Genomic DNA, 15,060 nt, shown 5'->3' on the forward strand with positions numbered 1-15,060 from the left:
ATTTTTTGAGCTTTTTTGAGATTTATTGAACAATTTCTGCAAAAATACCTACTTAAATCTAATTATTGTCATGGATATTTGTGTTATCGTAGCATTTGGAAAAAAAACTGATGAAGTTTGTCGTTGATAAATTTAACGATCAATGCAGAAATTTCAAATGATTTGTGTGCGATGGTTCAATTTCTACAGATCATGGTTTGAAATAACTTAAAGATAAATAATTGACTGGTCTTATTTTAGAGTAATAATAAGAACCATAGATATTTCAAGTTCATAGTGTACTAAAGTATCATTTCTATATGATTTCTATATTTGCTGCGGGGCATTCAATGGTGCAATTATTAAGCACACCATTCGTTAACCTTAAGGATTAAATCAATGACCAAATGCTTATGCTATAGACTTTGGCATCCTATATTTGTTGACTGAAGAACTCTTTTTACAATTCTAGAAGTGAAATTTCATCTTTTTGCTTGTTTAGATGTAGGTTATGTCCACAAACAGCGCCTAAAATATCACAAATTTCATAGACATATTATTGTTGGAAGGTAATGATAAAGATTAAAAAAAAAAACAAATGTTAAAGTTAGTTGTACCGATTTGACTCAAAGTTGTTGCAGGATCCAAGTTCCTGGAGTCTCAGGACTTTAGACCAACTCCAGCCATTCACTTACCAGTTATCAATCAAGAACAACACCTTCATTGTACAGAAGCTTGCCCGAGACTTTTGTTTAATTTCTCCAAGCGTCAGTGTGCTTACCGAGCGCAATCATTTGTACAATTGTTTTCCGCACAAAGTGACGACAGACAGTTGGCGAAAAACAATGCGCGTAGGATCCCCGTTTTGACACCCCCAAAAGGAAATGAGATTTGGTTAGGAAACAATGCGGCTCAAATGTTCTGCCCCAACCAAGGCGAAAGGAAAGATGGATTGAGATTTTCCTTTAACAGTGCCATCAGATTGTCCTCGGCAAACTTTACCCCTCAACTAGCTGTGGTGAAGTAAGTATTGCCAGTTCCAGTGCTTACCCGAAACGCCTCGCAGTGTCCGACGCCGTCACAAGCGGAGCGGTGTGTTAATGTATTCTATCGCTCACGCTCGAGGGCAAGTATAATTGAATTGGCAAACAAAAACCTTCCAATAAAACCGTTCAAAGCGCGTAGATACAAGGAAGTGGAGGTGGACCACTTTCTGAAGGTGGCAGGTGGCAGGAGAGCATCAAAAGCTGACAGCTTTTAGTGGAGTTTGGCTGGAAAGTGGATCTGAAAAGAAGCGCAAAACCCCACGCATACAGCGCTGGTTATAAACTTACTACAGAAGCATAAACACTGCTGAAGTGTATGCGGAGAGAGCGTGCTGAAAGATCTGATCCCACACCCGGGAAAACCCGGTGGGTAGGCGTGCTGCCGAAGCAAACCTGTACAGCAGCGCGTGTCAAGCTGCGTGACCTCTTGATTTACCCGCCGAAGCTTCTGGAAGCTCGGGAGGCGCGCTGCGGCGGCCGTTAGCAAATCGTCCGGCAGCACCGGCAGTAGCATAAGCACCTTCTGCGGGGCTGCAAACTTTACTGCAAACTCAATTGGAACGCCCGGCTTGAATGGGACTTGAGTTTCTTCTCATTAGGACAGCCACTACGAGAGACGCATCCGCCAGCTCCGCTCGTGCGCGAATCGATCGTGATTTTGCAATCTTATCTGTGTGCTTTGGAGTCGTGTACTACTGCCAGATACACATATACACACACACACACACATTACGCTCTAGGTACTACATCTTCTTTCTGTTAGGATAGGTTTGTATTTGAACGTGGATGATGGGGCCCTACTGTACCTTTTAAATGTACAAACAGCTCTGCACGCTCGGCAAGCATCCAGCGATGGTACGGGAAACTTAACGAGCATCTCCCGTCTAGCCCACCATTCGGAGGAACTACTGAATTCGGGCTCCTGTTTGTCGATTGATTGAAAGCGCACTGGTTTGCCCGGAACTATTCCATGTGGGTTGGTAGACGGAGGGCATATTCCGCAAACGGCACTAGTTGGATTTCGAACTTGAAGCGAATGTAAGTTTCGTCAATGACTCAATCTATTGGAAATCCACAATATGGTGGTATGTTGAATGGCAGCTCCGGAGGAATATGGCTGAAAAGAAGGTGCAGGATGTTGGTAGTTTGCAGTTCGCCGTACTTGAAATAATTGCTGTCGAGGCAATCCGGCAGTAGGAGAGAAGGACCTTAAGGGTTGTCGCGACTAATTGCTCTCGTGGAAGGTTTTGCTAAATCGCCCCAACATTATTTGGGCTCACAAGTTGGAATTAAATTTGGGACCCATTCGCATAATAAGAGCTTGTTACCTAGACCACCCTCAGGGACTGGTTAGACTACTTACAAAGTTTTGTGAATTTGTGGTCTAAGGTTTTTGGGGAAAATTTCCCGCTGGAAAAGGGTCACTTTGTGTGTCTGCGTTTCGATCACAACACGACGACCTCGATTTACTTTGCAAACAACATCTGCCATGCGCTGGATCAATAAAGAGCAATACGAACGGTCGAGGGGAGAAGAAAACAACCGCTATAAATAGGTCCATGGTTTTCTTCTCCCTTCCCTTGCATGGTTTGGAGCTCACCGGTTTCTTCGAAATGGGGAAATAAAGCCCATTTGAAGAAGCACGAAGACGACAACAAAACAACAACCCGAAACTGCTGATTCGGACTGCAGGCAAATAGCAGTCGTTCAGATTTAAGGATTCCGATCGTTATTGCTCCGTGATGCTGAATTTCAATGCTCTCCGACCGGAAGATAGAACCTCCTCCCGGACAACACTATTTATAGATCTGTGGGGCAGGCTCCCCCGGATCCTTATTATATCTTCGGCCTCGGGGCTGCTGGTAGCCGCTTTCAGCAGAGTATTCTAAGCTCTGCACACATTATCGTGGGTCCCTTCCCTCTCCCTGTCTTGGAAATGGGAACAAATCAAACAGCCTTACCCCACTACTCCTGGGGAAGATTCTTTTCACCGTGCTCAGAGACAGATGTTTGGTGGTGACGGCGGTGGAGCTGTACCTTTTACCATTTGTTTAATTGTGCTTCGGGAATGCAGGAACCTATTATTTGGTGATGAACGTTTAGTGTACTTTAAGATAATGAATGCTGCCTCGGTGTGCTTGAATACTACGGACACGAAGGCTATCTTTAATGGAGTAAAAAAAAAGAAGCAAGAAAACCGTGTGATTTAGGATGGGTACGGATGCACGTGGAAGTGAAGGTAGCTACCTCTGAGGGATAAACATTAGACGAATTTGTTTGGGAAATGTTTTAAACGGGAGGAGCGGCAAGGACACTATTCAAACGAGGCAGAGCAAGAGATATCTGACGAAGGTGCATTAAAATTGATTCACCTTACCATCGCGCACTTTGCGGTTTTCCGGTTTACAACCTTCCGCCAGAGGCCTAAGTACCAGTGTAAAGCCACACAGGTGGGAATCCACACATAGGGTTTTGGATTTTCGATTTTAGCGATTGGTTTTGTAGACCGTGGTTTGTTGATCGATATAAGGATCGAACCATTCCAGACGGTAGAGCAGGTGGACGCTTTCGCGCTGGAAGTGATGGAGAACAGCGGAAATGGGTTTCCCTGTTTGGTGAAAGGAACCCTCTGCGCAATTTAGTCGAAGGGAGCAATGCGTGCAGCTTTTGTGCGAGAGTGGTTGGTGGTTTGGATGCGAACCTTTAGCTAAAATGGGATAGACATTTCTGGGAATAATCCGGAAGCAAACACGGGGCAAAAGTTTACCGTAGCGACGTGTCCGTGTATCCATGCCTTTCTGCGGGAAGCGAGTGGTTGGGTGCACCCCAATCCAGTTTTACCTGAGTGATTAGACGGACGAACGAATCGATATCGGTTCCGCGTTTGGCTTTTGCAAAAGGGGAATATAGTGGTGGGTGTATTTTGTTGGCGAATCGATTATTTATTATTGGTGCATGTTCGTGTTCTGCTAGTGGGCTTCAGTAGAACAAGTCTTCCTATTAGTAGTTTATAGCCGAATGATTATCGTTTTCAGCTGAAATTGATTTAGGCTACCCAGTCACTTATATTTGCATTCGTACGTGGTTCTGGTCGGACGGCCCCATGGTATAATCGCCAACGCACAAGCGACACACAACAGTCGACTAGAGTTCAATACTCAAATGGACTAGAGAGAGAGAGAGGAGGCATCTTTGTAATATCTGTGTTATGGTATGGTGTTTATCCAACCATTTCAATCAATAATGAATCAAGATATTCGTTTGGCATCGAAACACTTCTAATGATTTGATGAAGTTCATTTTGAAAACTGAATCAAATGCTACTCCAAAATGATGTGGGTTTCTAAGCAATAAAAACCACGTAAATAGAGATGATTAATATCACTAATCCATTCGACGAACCCCTCGTGTGTAAACCTGGGTGTGTATTATTGTATATTCCACTATCGATCATTAGGGGCCCACAAAACGTGTTTGGCTATATTTATCCGCTTACCCGCTTGGTACGGACGTGTGACCATGAAAGGATACGTATAAAAGGGGCCAAAAATAAAACGTCACGAAAAAGCGTTCTCCACAACAACAACAAAAACACATAGGATATTGATGTTTTCTGCACTGGGAGTACACACCAAGAACATATCCCTTTTTTATATACAAAAACACACACACACTTCCAGCCACGAATTCACCTCCGTCTTTGAGGAAGATGTCTTCCCATCTCTCCTGGCTCCTTAGTGTCCGTTTCCCTTCTTCATTCGGGGCCTAACATGGGACGTCCCTTCCACGGAAGCGTGTGTCGTGCATCGTGCCAGGGAATGGACGAGATTTTCGGGGTAAAAATAGCTTAACTTCCAACAAATGGCAGCGAGTGGGCTATTCCGTTTATGATTATGCCATCCGTTCTGCCGATGGAGACAGCTTTTTTTTTGTTTCGCTGTTGTTGTTCGGAATGTCGTCCCATCCTAGCTTGCACAGCTTCCCAATGTTCCTATTCCTGGACGTGGCGTGCGGGCGCGCGAGAGAGAGAGAGATAGACACGTTTGATCGGAAATGAGGCCATCCCTACCCTCGGTATGTAACCACAGGGAAAGCATTTTTACTACTACACTCCTACCGTTTCTGTCCCTTGGACCATGAGGACTATTTTTAGCTGCAGGCCCAACTCCCCATTCTGGACGAGTTTCCTGGAGCATGGAGCAGCAAAAGGCAACCCGTGTGTTGCAGCCCTATAGTTTTGGTTGCTTTGAAATTGTGGAGACGTGAGAGGGAGCGAAGGAACGAACCGAGTGAACATAGTTTGAGCCATTCTTTAGCAGCGCTAAAACTATGGAGTTTGCTACTGAGTTGTTTTTTTTGCTTTCTGTTCGCTATGTCTCTGTGCATAATGCTGTGCGGAAATACGCCGAGGCTGGTGACGCTGTGGCTGTGCCATCATCCTGCGCTCGTGCAAGTGGCGAGACGAGTGCGCGCTCGGGCCCGTTCCGTGCCGTTGTCCCGGTTAGCGCCCCGGTGCACTGGTGGTGGTCAGCAGCTCAACCGCCCAGGGATCAGACAAACAAAAGTTGGAAGCATAATTGGTCGTACAGTTTTCCGTCCCGCTACCGCCGCCGCCGTCGCACATACTTCCAATTCTTCCGCAATGGTCCATCATGGAACACTGCATACTGCTTTCATTTGCATAGGGATGCAATAAATTCCGTTCCGCTCCCCCTCCCCGTATCCCATTCCTGTGTTTGTTGCACCATGAAACCACCCGGTGCCCGCCTGTCGATGCTTTATGGTGTTTCATAATGCTTTGTCGTTGATATTGAATAATTTCTCAAACTATCACTATCATCGGTGTCCGGGGGAAAATCTCGTGGATCGGCAGGGACGACCTTCTCTGTCTCTGCATTGATTTATCATACTGCTGCTGCTGTTGCAGCACTTTCTCCGCTGCCACCTGTCCGCACCGCCCCGCGGATGCAGTGTAAAAATAAAGTTCAAAGTTCAACCTCTCTCTCTCTCTCTCCGTAGACAAAGTCTGACCCGACAGTCGTGGCGAAACTGGAGTGATACGGAAAACCGTTGTGGAATCGATTTCACCCTTTCGGATTCAAATTGTTGTTCAAACTTTCCGTTCGTTCTGGGTGGGATTTATGGGCTCGGTGTTACCGGGCGGAGGTCGTACGTTTGATGGTTTATTGTGTGTCATTATGTCTTGAGCTTGTAGGCTAGCTTTTCCATCACCGTATTGTAGTACATGGGTGGTGGTTTTTCGGGGGGCAGGGAATGAGAATCGTTGGCAAGGTATTCTAAAGCTCCCTTTACAGTTTTAATAATTTGTCGTATTGATTATTCAATAGTCGTGCTCGGTCGTAAAGCTCGACTTCACGCATTTGGTTTTCACTAAAGATAATACTTATTCTATGCAAATTCAATCTGCTGCTACTGCCGCCGGTAAATTGTACCTCATCAAATCAACTTTCCATTACCCCCGTAAGCTCAGATTGAATTGATATCGTTTACCGTATTTTATGAGTCGCGACGAAAGTGGTTCCTATTTTACAAACGATTCCGCCGCCCGGTCATTGTAACATTGTCGTCCACCGGTACTTAATATCGCAAGATCCCTCTGCTCCATTAGTATCGTATTCTTTGTTTATTTGTTATTTTTTGCTCGTGCTCTGTTCTATTCGATGCTTTCCAAGCGAATCAGTGTCAGTGATCGAATCCCACCGGGCCTTATTTTTATTGACAGTTTTTCCGTGCGGCTTACTCTCTCTCTCTCTCTCTCTCTGCTCTTTGCCTTTCCATTTTTGTCGCTCGCTATTTTATTTTTATTCGCTTCCTATTTGCAGTGCAGTGCAACATGCAGCAACCGAGATACAGTCCGGCACCGCCGCCTCCGGCCGCGCTACGTCCGCAGATGGTCCCGAGACATCAGGCAGTACCGAACGTAAGTAAGCTTTGTTGTTTGTGCCTGGTTGTTAGCATTCCTTTTCCCCAAAGGTGCTGCCCGGGTGTAGCTTTTCGCTTATTATTCTTTTAGCCCGCGCGTGTGTGTCCTGCTGCTTTCGGACCGCGTGCTCTTTGCTTTGCACAGACCCGGGGGGAAGTTATACAGGGATAGGCGCTTACCCAATGGAAATGGCGAAAAAAAGAGGAATTTCACTTTCGGGAAGTGGAGTTGTGCACCGTAACAGCAGCAGGTGCACTGTGTGGTGTGGCAAAGGAACTCAGTAACTGTCAAAACAGTTTCGGTTCAGTCGTCCGCTTGATGGTTAGTAGGATGTGTTCTCGCTCGCCGTGTGCTTTGGATCATAGTTTAAAGAAGTGGGAGTGGGTTGTTTTTTTGAATATTTCAAACATTTTCACTACCGCGATGGGATGGGAGCCGACCGACGGGTGGAGGCCGAGCCGACGTGAAATACCGCGAAAAATTGTTTCGACAGGAATTCTTTGCATGGCAAAGCTTGAGAGATGCCGCTGTCGGGGGTGGTATGATACGGGGCTGTGAAATTGAAGTGGAAATCTGATGACGGTCTGCCTGCCTTGGTTTGGAATTCATTTCGCGTGCCGAGCTGTGCTTTTTTTTTGTTGGTGTAGTGTTTTCTGTCCGTGCAGGTGGACGAAGTTAGAGTGACATTGTGGCGGACAAATAGATAATTTTATCAGTTGATTGATTTCCAACACGTTGAAGGTCGAATTTGTCATCCCTTTGCCACGAGGATTAGCTGTGTCCTTACTGTTTTTGCAATTTTATATTATTTTGTAGATGTAACCTGTCAAACAGCTTTTTTCGATAACATCAATCTTGATATCTTGACAAATTTGGAAATTGGCGAATAAAAATCAATATCAGAGTTTTGGACATCGTGACTTGCTGCTATCTCCGCTCCGATGTGACTTCTTGTAAGCTTACCCGTGTTTCGCTTTCCTGTAACGCTGTCTTTGAGAAGGATTTAGACAATTCAACAATCGACCATTCGATGCAGCCACCGAAATGCACCGAAAACCACAGAAACAATGAGATGTAAATCGCTAAAATAATTATACTGTGGCTTCCTTTCCATTTCCTGCCACGGTGGGTACTGCACGCTCGATAGCTCAACTCCACAAGCCACAGAACCAGTAGATGCAGTAGATGGGGGCACCAAGAGCATCGGTCTAGGGTGTACGGTTTTGTGGGATAGAATTCATTACAAGCTTATCCAGCACGGTTTGATAATGACTTAAGCGTCCTACCGATATATTGTACCGATGAGATATCATCATGCCATCTGTCTCCCAACCCAACTCCAACCCAACGAACGATGGACCGATGGAACAGGCAGAGACGGAGAGAATGGTGAGAAGATTTTTGCACTAGACGACTGCGAATGAAGTACGTGTCCCGTCCATTCGTCATGTGTCCCTTTCGGCTAGTGGGCGACGAAAGTTCTTGGAATGGCACTGTCGGCACCGTTTCGCCCTTTTTGCTGCCATCACCGAAACGGAAAGCTCTCCAACAGGTAACAAGGGTCGGGCGGTGAAATGGTGGTTCCTGCCGATGGCAACGGCCAACGATCCGACAACGGTGACCACATTGTCCGGAATGTAACATGGCTTAAAAATGTAATACTAGACGACAGCCGAGAATGGGTAGTGCGCTCGCTTCTTGGGCGATGGGGATTCTGCCCAGCTGGATGGTGCCGCTGTAAATGCATTCTGAAACCCCAACCGTGTTCCCAAGGTGTATAAAGTATGGTAGGGGTAGTGTGTGTGTGTGTGGGACGGTGCGGCATACCTTCAACCGATCGTGCGTTACGTGCAGAAGCACATTCCGTTTTGCCATTCCTTTTGCCGCTTTACCACCCCGACCGCTAACATCATGCCTCTACATGATTCTGCCATATTGCACACATAACTTCCTGCACACACACACACAACTGACTGCGGTGGAGCGGTACCGGGAGTACATTCGGGCGGTGCCTGATTTGAATACGCAACGCTGCTCTTGAAAAGCCATAGAGATAGAGAAACCGATAGGCTGTGGAGACTGTGGCACGGATTAGGCATTGGTCGTACACACCTTTCGGTTCTAAATTTGGACACCATTGCGTCCGAACCCAAACTGCATTCCACAACCTGCACACACATACACTCACAACGTGACCAATGTGTGCAATTACATCGTTTCGGTATCTTTTGTTCCCACCGGGCACGCCTTATCGGACCGTTTCCCGTGGTGCCGCCGCTTCGTACTTTCGACCAAATATCTTTGCCGGTCAGAGATTTTCCTTCCCAGCACCTTCCCCCCGCCACCCTTCTCCACTAGCCATGTTTGACCGGAAACACGTTTCGTTTGTTGTTGTTCCGTATATGGGCAGCTTTCAGTATGTTGTGTTTGTGTTTGTTGTGTACCGCTGGCCTAAAAGTGTCGAACTAATTGGTTGTTTGGTGCAGCACTTGTTTCCTTATGCACAGGGTAGGGATTTGTGCTGGGTGAGGATTTCTGTGGGGTCACGGGGATTTATTTCCGTGACTTACCGCTGCAACTTTTCCATCCATTGTTTCATCTTTCAAAGCTTTTCCGATTCAGAGGGACTTTTTTTTGTTATTTTTCATGTCTCTAAAAGCTTCCGAGAACACAAGTGCATCTTTTAGTGCCGCTGGTCGGGCTTAGACAACCGAGATGGCGGGAGCGGGAACCCCAACTGCACAGCCAATTCACCGTATTCACCAGCTGGCCAATTACTTCAAAGTTACGAGGAAATACTGCCGGCCGTTTCTAGTGCTCGAGCCCGCGCTCCGCCCGGGTTCTTATGCAATGCTGGCGTTTCCAGTAAGTGACTCTCCGTACGTGGTCTGGAGCGTAGTTGGAAGATTAGTTGAAATTATAGTAATAGAAATATACATGGTTTCGGCTTACGGCACGCTTACTCCACGTGCACTAACCACGCGCGTCGGTTTTGGATCTAAAAAAAAAACAAGCCTGCACTTCTTGCAGTAGTGCACACGAACACTCATTGGGCTAATCCCCGTCACTTGCTGGTGTAATGGTACTTCGAGCACACGGACCAACGAGGGTTTTTACAATAAGCACGTTTTTGTGCAATGAATTTATTGGAGTTGAAATTTTGGTTGAATAGTGAGATTGGGTGGAATCTGGACGAATAGAGTTCGTGTGTAGCAGATGTGTTTAAAAGGAGCTAAGCTCTGCTAAACAATCACATCGCTTTGATTGAGATTTGAATCTAGCAATGCTTCAGGAATGTGTGTTTGGGGAACTGCGTTGGATATTCTTTATTGGGTAGATTTAATTAAAATATAAATTTAATGGTTGATCATCTCTTTCGTTTGTATAACAGTACGCTGTAAAATAGTTCGGATGAGATGGGCGTCGGCAGCGAAAAGCAAATAAACACATTGGATTACATTTTTGCATTCATTCATTCACTTTTTTATGTAGGAATAGCACAGTCTTACAATGACGAGATATGGACGGGGTTATGGGAAAAATCTTGGACGTAAGCTTGGGGTTGGGTCGTCAGGTCAAAGGAACTGAAATCGGAAATCGGAAAACGAGATATCTTGGCCGCTTGGACGTTGCTGCCTACTGGCCACCCTGCTCGAATCCACCCTTGCCAATGTTCTTGACGATGGCCTCGAATCCGTTCTTGCCGTCGGCGTGGTACTTGACCACACGCATCGAACCGTCCGGCTCCTGGACGGTGTACTCGCCCTTCACCACATCACCGTCGCGCACCTCCCACTGGCTCTTGTGATCACCGGTGTGGTAGTCCTTAACTCCGTACTCGAACTTGTACTTCGGGTAGGCATAGTAGTCCTTACCCTCGTAGCCGCCCTCGCTGCCACCGCCGATGCCACCACCGATGCCGCCCTCGAAGCCACCCTGCAATTTCAAAGAAAAACATGAAGATATTTTAAATAAATGGTCCCGTATTATCATTTAAGATAAGAATACATCGCAAAGAATACACACCTGTCCACCGCCGATACCACCGTAGTACTTGTACGGGATGTGCTTAACCTCACTGACGAATCCGTGATGCTCGTAGGCAAGGGCAACACCGACCAGCGCCAACGATACAAGAACAATTTTCTGCATTTTGATGGGTTTTGGTTTTGTTTGAACTGTTCAGCTGCTACTCGAAGGAACTGCTGCTAGTAGTGGAAGCGACTGCTGTGAGCTGAGTGATACATTCTAGCTGATGCGGTTGGGTTTTTATACGCGCTAGAGCTTGGGGGTTTGTTTTTGCCCACGCCCTTGTGAGCCTTGTTCGTCCTAGTGGTCAGGCTCTTGAGAAAGACGCTAAACCTCAACCGTCCGAACGGATGTGTCTATTACGCTTGGGCTTCGTGTTGCTTTCTTCTTTCCGTTTGGCACGCGATTGTACAGTGGGTGGCTTCCAGTGTGTCTTCATTGCAGGTGCAACACCCACAGTATGGTGGGTGCGCTTAGGGGGGTTTTAATTCAAACAACAAGGTTCTACCAGGTGTGAAACGATTGCATACACTTAATGCACCAAAGCGTATTGAGCCGCACCCTAGCAATCGACAAGCTGCCGTTTGAAGAAGCTCTTGCTCACTGGACCGATATGACCGATGAGTTGATGTGTACGCGTGAAAGTAGCCCATTGGAGGGTGAAAAGATGTTAGGTTTGGTTATTGTTCGACCTTGCAAGGCCACCGTTTGGAATGTAAATCGGCTCGCTGGGCGCGCGATGTGTGGTTGATTGAATAAGCTAGTATAAATAGGCAAGAATTTGATCGAAGACAGTATCAGTTTCAGTTGAACATTCTGAAAGTGCAGTTCAATAGTAGAACAGCAAAAAACAGCAAACAAAATGTGCAAACTAGCGTTGGTTGTCCTGGCACTGGCTGGTGTTGCCCTGGCTTACGAGCATCACGGATTCGTCAGCGAAGTCAAACACATCCCGTACAAGTACTTCGGTGGTATCGGCGGTGGACAGGTATTTACGAGCGGGTGTGTTGAGGGCGAAAGGATTGGATTTGATGAAAACTTAATTTATTCTATAATCAGGAGGGTGGTCTGGAAGGTGGCATCGGAGGTGGCAGCGAGGGCGGCTACGAGGGTAAGGACTACTATGCCTACCCGAAGTACAAGTTCGAGTACGGAGTTAAGGACTACCACACCGGTGATCACAAGAGCCAGTGGGAGGTGCGCGACGGTGATGTGGTGAAGGGCGAGTACACGCTGGATGAGCCGGACGGTTCGACCCGTATCGTGAAGTACCACGCCGACAGCAAGAACGGATTCGAGGCTGTCGTCAAGAACATTGGCAAGGGAGGACTGCAGCAGGAGGGTGGCTCGCTCGGCGGCGGCATCGAGGGCGGTATTGGTGGAGGATATGGAGGATACGGTCACGGCTACAGCTACAGCAAGCTGAAGAAGTTCAACTAAACGATCCTAGTGGAGTGGTTGGGATGAAGTGTCAACCGGAGCAAGTGTTATGTACATAAAATAAATATTGCAAGCAAGAATACTTCTATTCTGTTCTATTGTACTATCTACAGCGGTTAGGGAAAAATCACGAAAGACGTTTGTTTTGTTGAAATCCTAAGCAGAATCGATGTTCTATTTCTGATTGGTAGTGATATATTCTTGTTTTGTGATGTATTTTTCACTAAGGCATGCTTGTTTTGACTTTTTCCAATCTTTTTTAAATGTGTACGTAAGCTGTTTGGAAAATCCTCAATCTGAAGATACGGTGTCTGGATTAAGTTCAACTTAAATGTGTTACAATTAAGTTTGGTTCAGAATCCTGCAGTTGGTGGAATAAGTTCACTCAAGTGATTCTGATAATTCCTGGTTAATTTACGTTTTAGGACTTTATTGTATTTGAGTTTTGAACCTTAGAAAGGCCCGTCGTAGGAAATGTCCAATGGGATACTTATTAATAAATTCTAAGCAACGAAAACATATCCAAATCTAAGAGAGATATGCCTTTGTCTAAAATAAGAATTGTCAAAGATTTTTATTCACAAAACTACTAATTCGTCAAATTCAAGTTTATAATGCTGTGTATGTCGGTAATTGGTTTTATTCCACATTGACTTTTATTGGAGTTTTTGACTGAAATTGTTGTTTGTTGGAACATCTTTTATGTGTACCTTTTCCATCAATTCCATCAACTCAACTAATTTTATCAACTTTACGATGGGTAGAGCTTAAGTACGGAAGATACAAAGCGTATGCCATCCTCATCGATGTCATCCAATGCTCAATTGCTGCTTGAAGGATGAAATCTATGACACTTTCTTCACGCCAGACATTAAGTCTAATTTAATTGGGATGTTTCACATTTTCTTTACAATCGCATCCCAAACCGAGCGGACCCTTCTGATGTGCTTTCTAGACAATTTAATACCTAGTCGTGTGTAAGAATGTTTTCCCTCAGTGTCTTCATCGCATGTGCTTGAGTAGACGTCTTTGAGCATGGATTTTAGAACGATGTCTTTTTGATGGGAAGTTGCTTTCCAACTTTAGCTGTCAGTCCGTTTAGTTTACTTTTACCGTAGAGCATGTGTTACGCCTGAGTTGAAGTGAATTAGCCAGCACATGTTAGTGATTCCTTTTTGCTCCCTAAATAGTGTCCCAAGTTTCTCAAGTTACACAGATCAATAACGAGCAAGTCGACCAAGTGTTCAATTTCATAGAAACTGTATTATTTCATGTTGCTGCTTTTTTTTCCTGTACACAATCAGTATCAGTAGATCCTCATTTTCGCTAATACATTGAGCGACAATCGTTTTAGTTGAACTTCTTCAGCTTGCTGTAGCTGTAGCCGTGACCATATCCTCCATATCCTCCGCCGATACCGCCCTCGATGCCGCCGCCGATCGAGCCTCCCTCCTGCTGCAGTCCTCCCTTACCAATGTTCTTGACGACAGCCTCGAATCCGTTCTTGCTGTCGGCGTGGTACTTCACGATACGGGTCGAACCGTCCGGCTCATCCAGCGTGTACTCGCCCTTCACCACATCACCGTCGCGCACCTCCCACTGGCTCTTGTGATCACCGGTGTGGTAGTCCTTAACTCCGTACTCGAACTTGTACTTCGGGTAGGCATAGTAGTCCTTACCCTCGTAGCCGCCCTCGAATCCACCGCCAATTCCGCCTCCGATGCCACCCTCAAATCCACCCTGTACCACCGAAAACAACAGAGAAAAACTTTAGTCTTCAGAAATTCGAGTGCGCCAGCCATTGTTTTATCGGCTCTATTTATCTTACCTGTCCACCGCCAATGCCGCCGCCACCGAAGTACTTGTACGGGATGTGCTTAACCTCACTGACGAATCCGTGATGCTCGTAGGCTAGTGCAGCTCCCAGCAGGGCCAGCACGGCAAACGATAGCTTGAACATTTTGCGCTTAGGTGATTGGCTTTGCTGAAGTTGTTCTCCGAAGCGTTGTACACCGACTGGTTGCTGTTGAGTTTGCACTGGTTGGTTTATATACTAAAACACACGTTTGCCGTGCGTTGCCACTTCTTCGCGAGTAATCAGTACATTTTGGAAGAACGTTTTGCTTTTTCGATTTCTCCATCAACTCCGCGAAGCCGATAAGCACGAAAACCGACCAACTGTCACGAGGAAAGTCTAGCTGCGTGTTGAAGGTGCAGCTGCAACTTCTTAGCTAATCGAGCCCATCATCGAGGGGGGTGGGGGGGGGGGGTTGGGTTGGTTTCTAGTGGCACGCGAAAGATCCACGGAATGGTTGGGACATCGCTAGGCGTTGCGAGTGTGTGCATAAATTAACAAAAAAAGGAACCCACTCTAAACAAAGCTCCACCATAGAATGCATGCACACGGTTCGCTATCGTAGGGCGTTGGGCTCGTTACAAATGACCCGCAAAAAAGTGCATCCAAACAAAAACGGTGTGCTTGAACAACCTACCCAAGGGTGCCTTCGGCTTTACATCGCACAGTGGCGAACCTAATGAATCGGGTGAAAATTTGTGATTGGGCGTGTACCGCCGACAAGCGGCGCACGCGGAAGCGCTCATCCGCGAAGAACCTTGGGCAAA

General features: G+C 46.2%; 4 protein-coding genes across 11 annotated transcripts in view; 2 read left to right on the forward strand and 2 right to left on the reverse strand.

The window, feature by feature from the left end:
• The window catches only part of LOC120898011 (protein alan shepard), a 201,751-nt gene that overhangs the window by 3,391 nt on the left and 183,300 nt on the right, over positions 1-15,060 (forward strand). For all 8 annotated transcript variants that reach the window (XM_040303295.1, XM_040303301.1, XM_040303296.1 and 5 more), the window contains exon 3: positions 6,869-6,966. In XM_040303295.1, coding sequence (XP_040159229.1) covers positions 6,880-6,966 — 87 coding nt within the window. In that variant the 5' untranslated portion in view covers positions 6,869-6,879. The remainder of the gene's footprint in view (positions 1-6,868; positions 6,967-15,060) is intronic.
• LOC120898015 (adult-specific cuticular protein ACP-20-like) lies at positions 10,424-11,224 on the reverse strand. The gene is made up of 2 exons (XM_040303321.1): positions 10,996-11,224; positions 10,424-10,905 (listed from the first exon to the last, which is right to left on the reverse strand). Exons 1-2 carry the CDS (start codon positions 11,119-11,121, stop codon positions 10,606-10,608), a joined length of 426 nt encoding a protein of 141 aa, XP_040159255.1. The 5' UTR covers positions 11,122-11,224; the 3' UTR covers positions 10,424-10,605.
• On the forward strand, positions 11,785-12,520 carry LOC120898014 (adult-specific cuticular protein ACP-20-like). Its single transcript, XM_040303319.1, has 2 exons — positions 11,785-11,986; positions 12,058-12,520. Exons 1-2 carry the CDS (start codon positions 11,861-11,863, stop codon positions 12,436-12,438), a joined length of 507 nt encoding a protein of 168 aa, XP_040159253.1. The 5' UTR covers positions 11,785-11,860; the 3' UTR covers positions 12,439-12,520.
• On the reverse strand, positions 13,687-14,475 carry LOC120898013 (cuticle protein 19-like). The gene is made up of 2 exons (XM_040303318.1): positions 14,267-14,475; positions 13,687-14,178 (listed from the first exon to the last, which is right to left on the reverse strand). Exons 1-2 carry the CDS (start codon positions 14,396-14,398, stop codon positions 13,789-13,791), a joined length of 522 nt encoding a protein of 173 aa, XP_040159252.1. The 5' UTR covers positions 14,399-14,475; the 3' UTR covers positions 13,687-13,788.

Source organism: Anopheles arabiensis, chromosome 2 (assembly GCF_016920715.1).
Source record: "Anopheles arabiensis isolate DONGOLA chromosome 2, AaraD3, whole genome shotgun sequence".
In the NCBI taxonomy this organism is placed as follows: Eukaryota; Metazoa; Arthropoda; class Insecta; order Diptera; family Culicidae; genus Anopheles; species Anopheles arabiensis.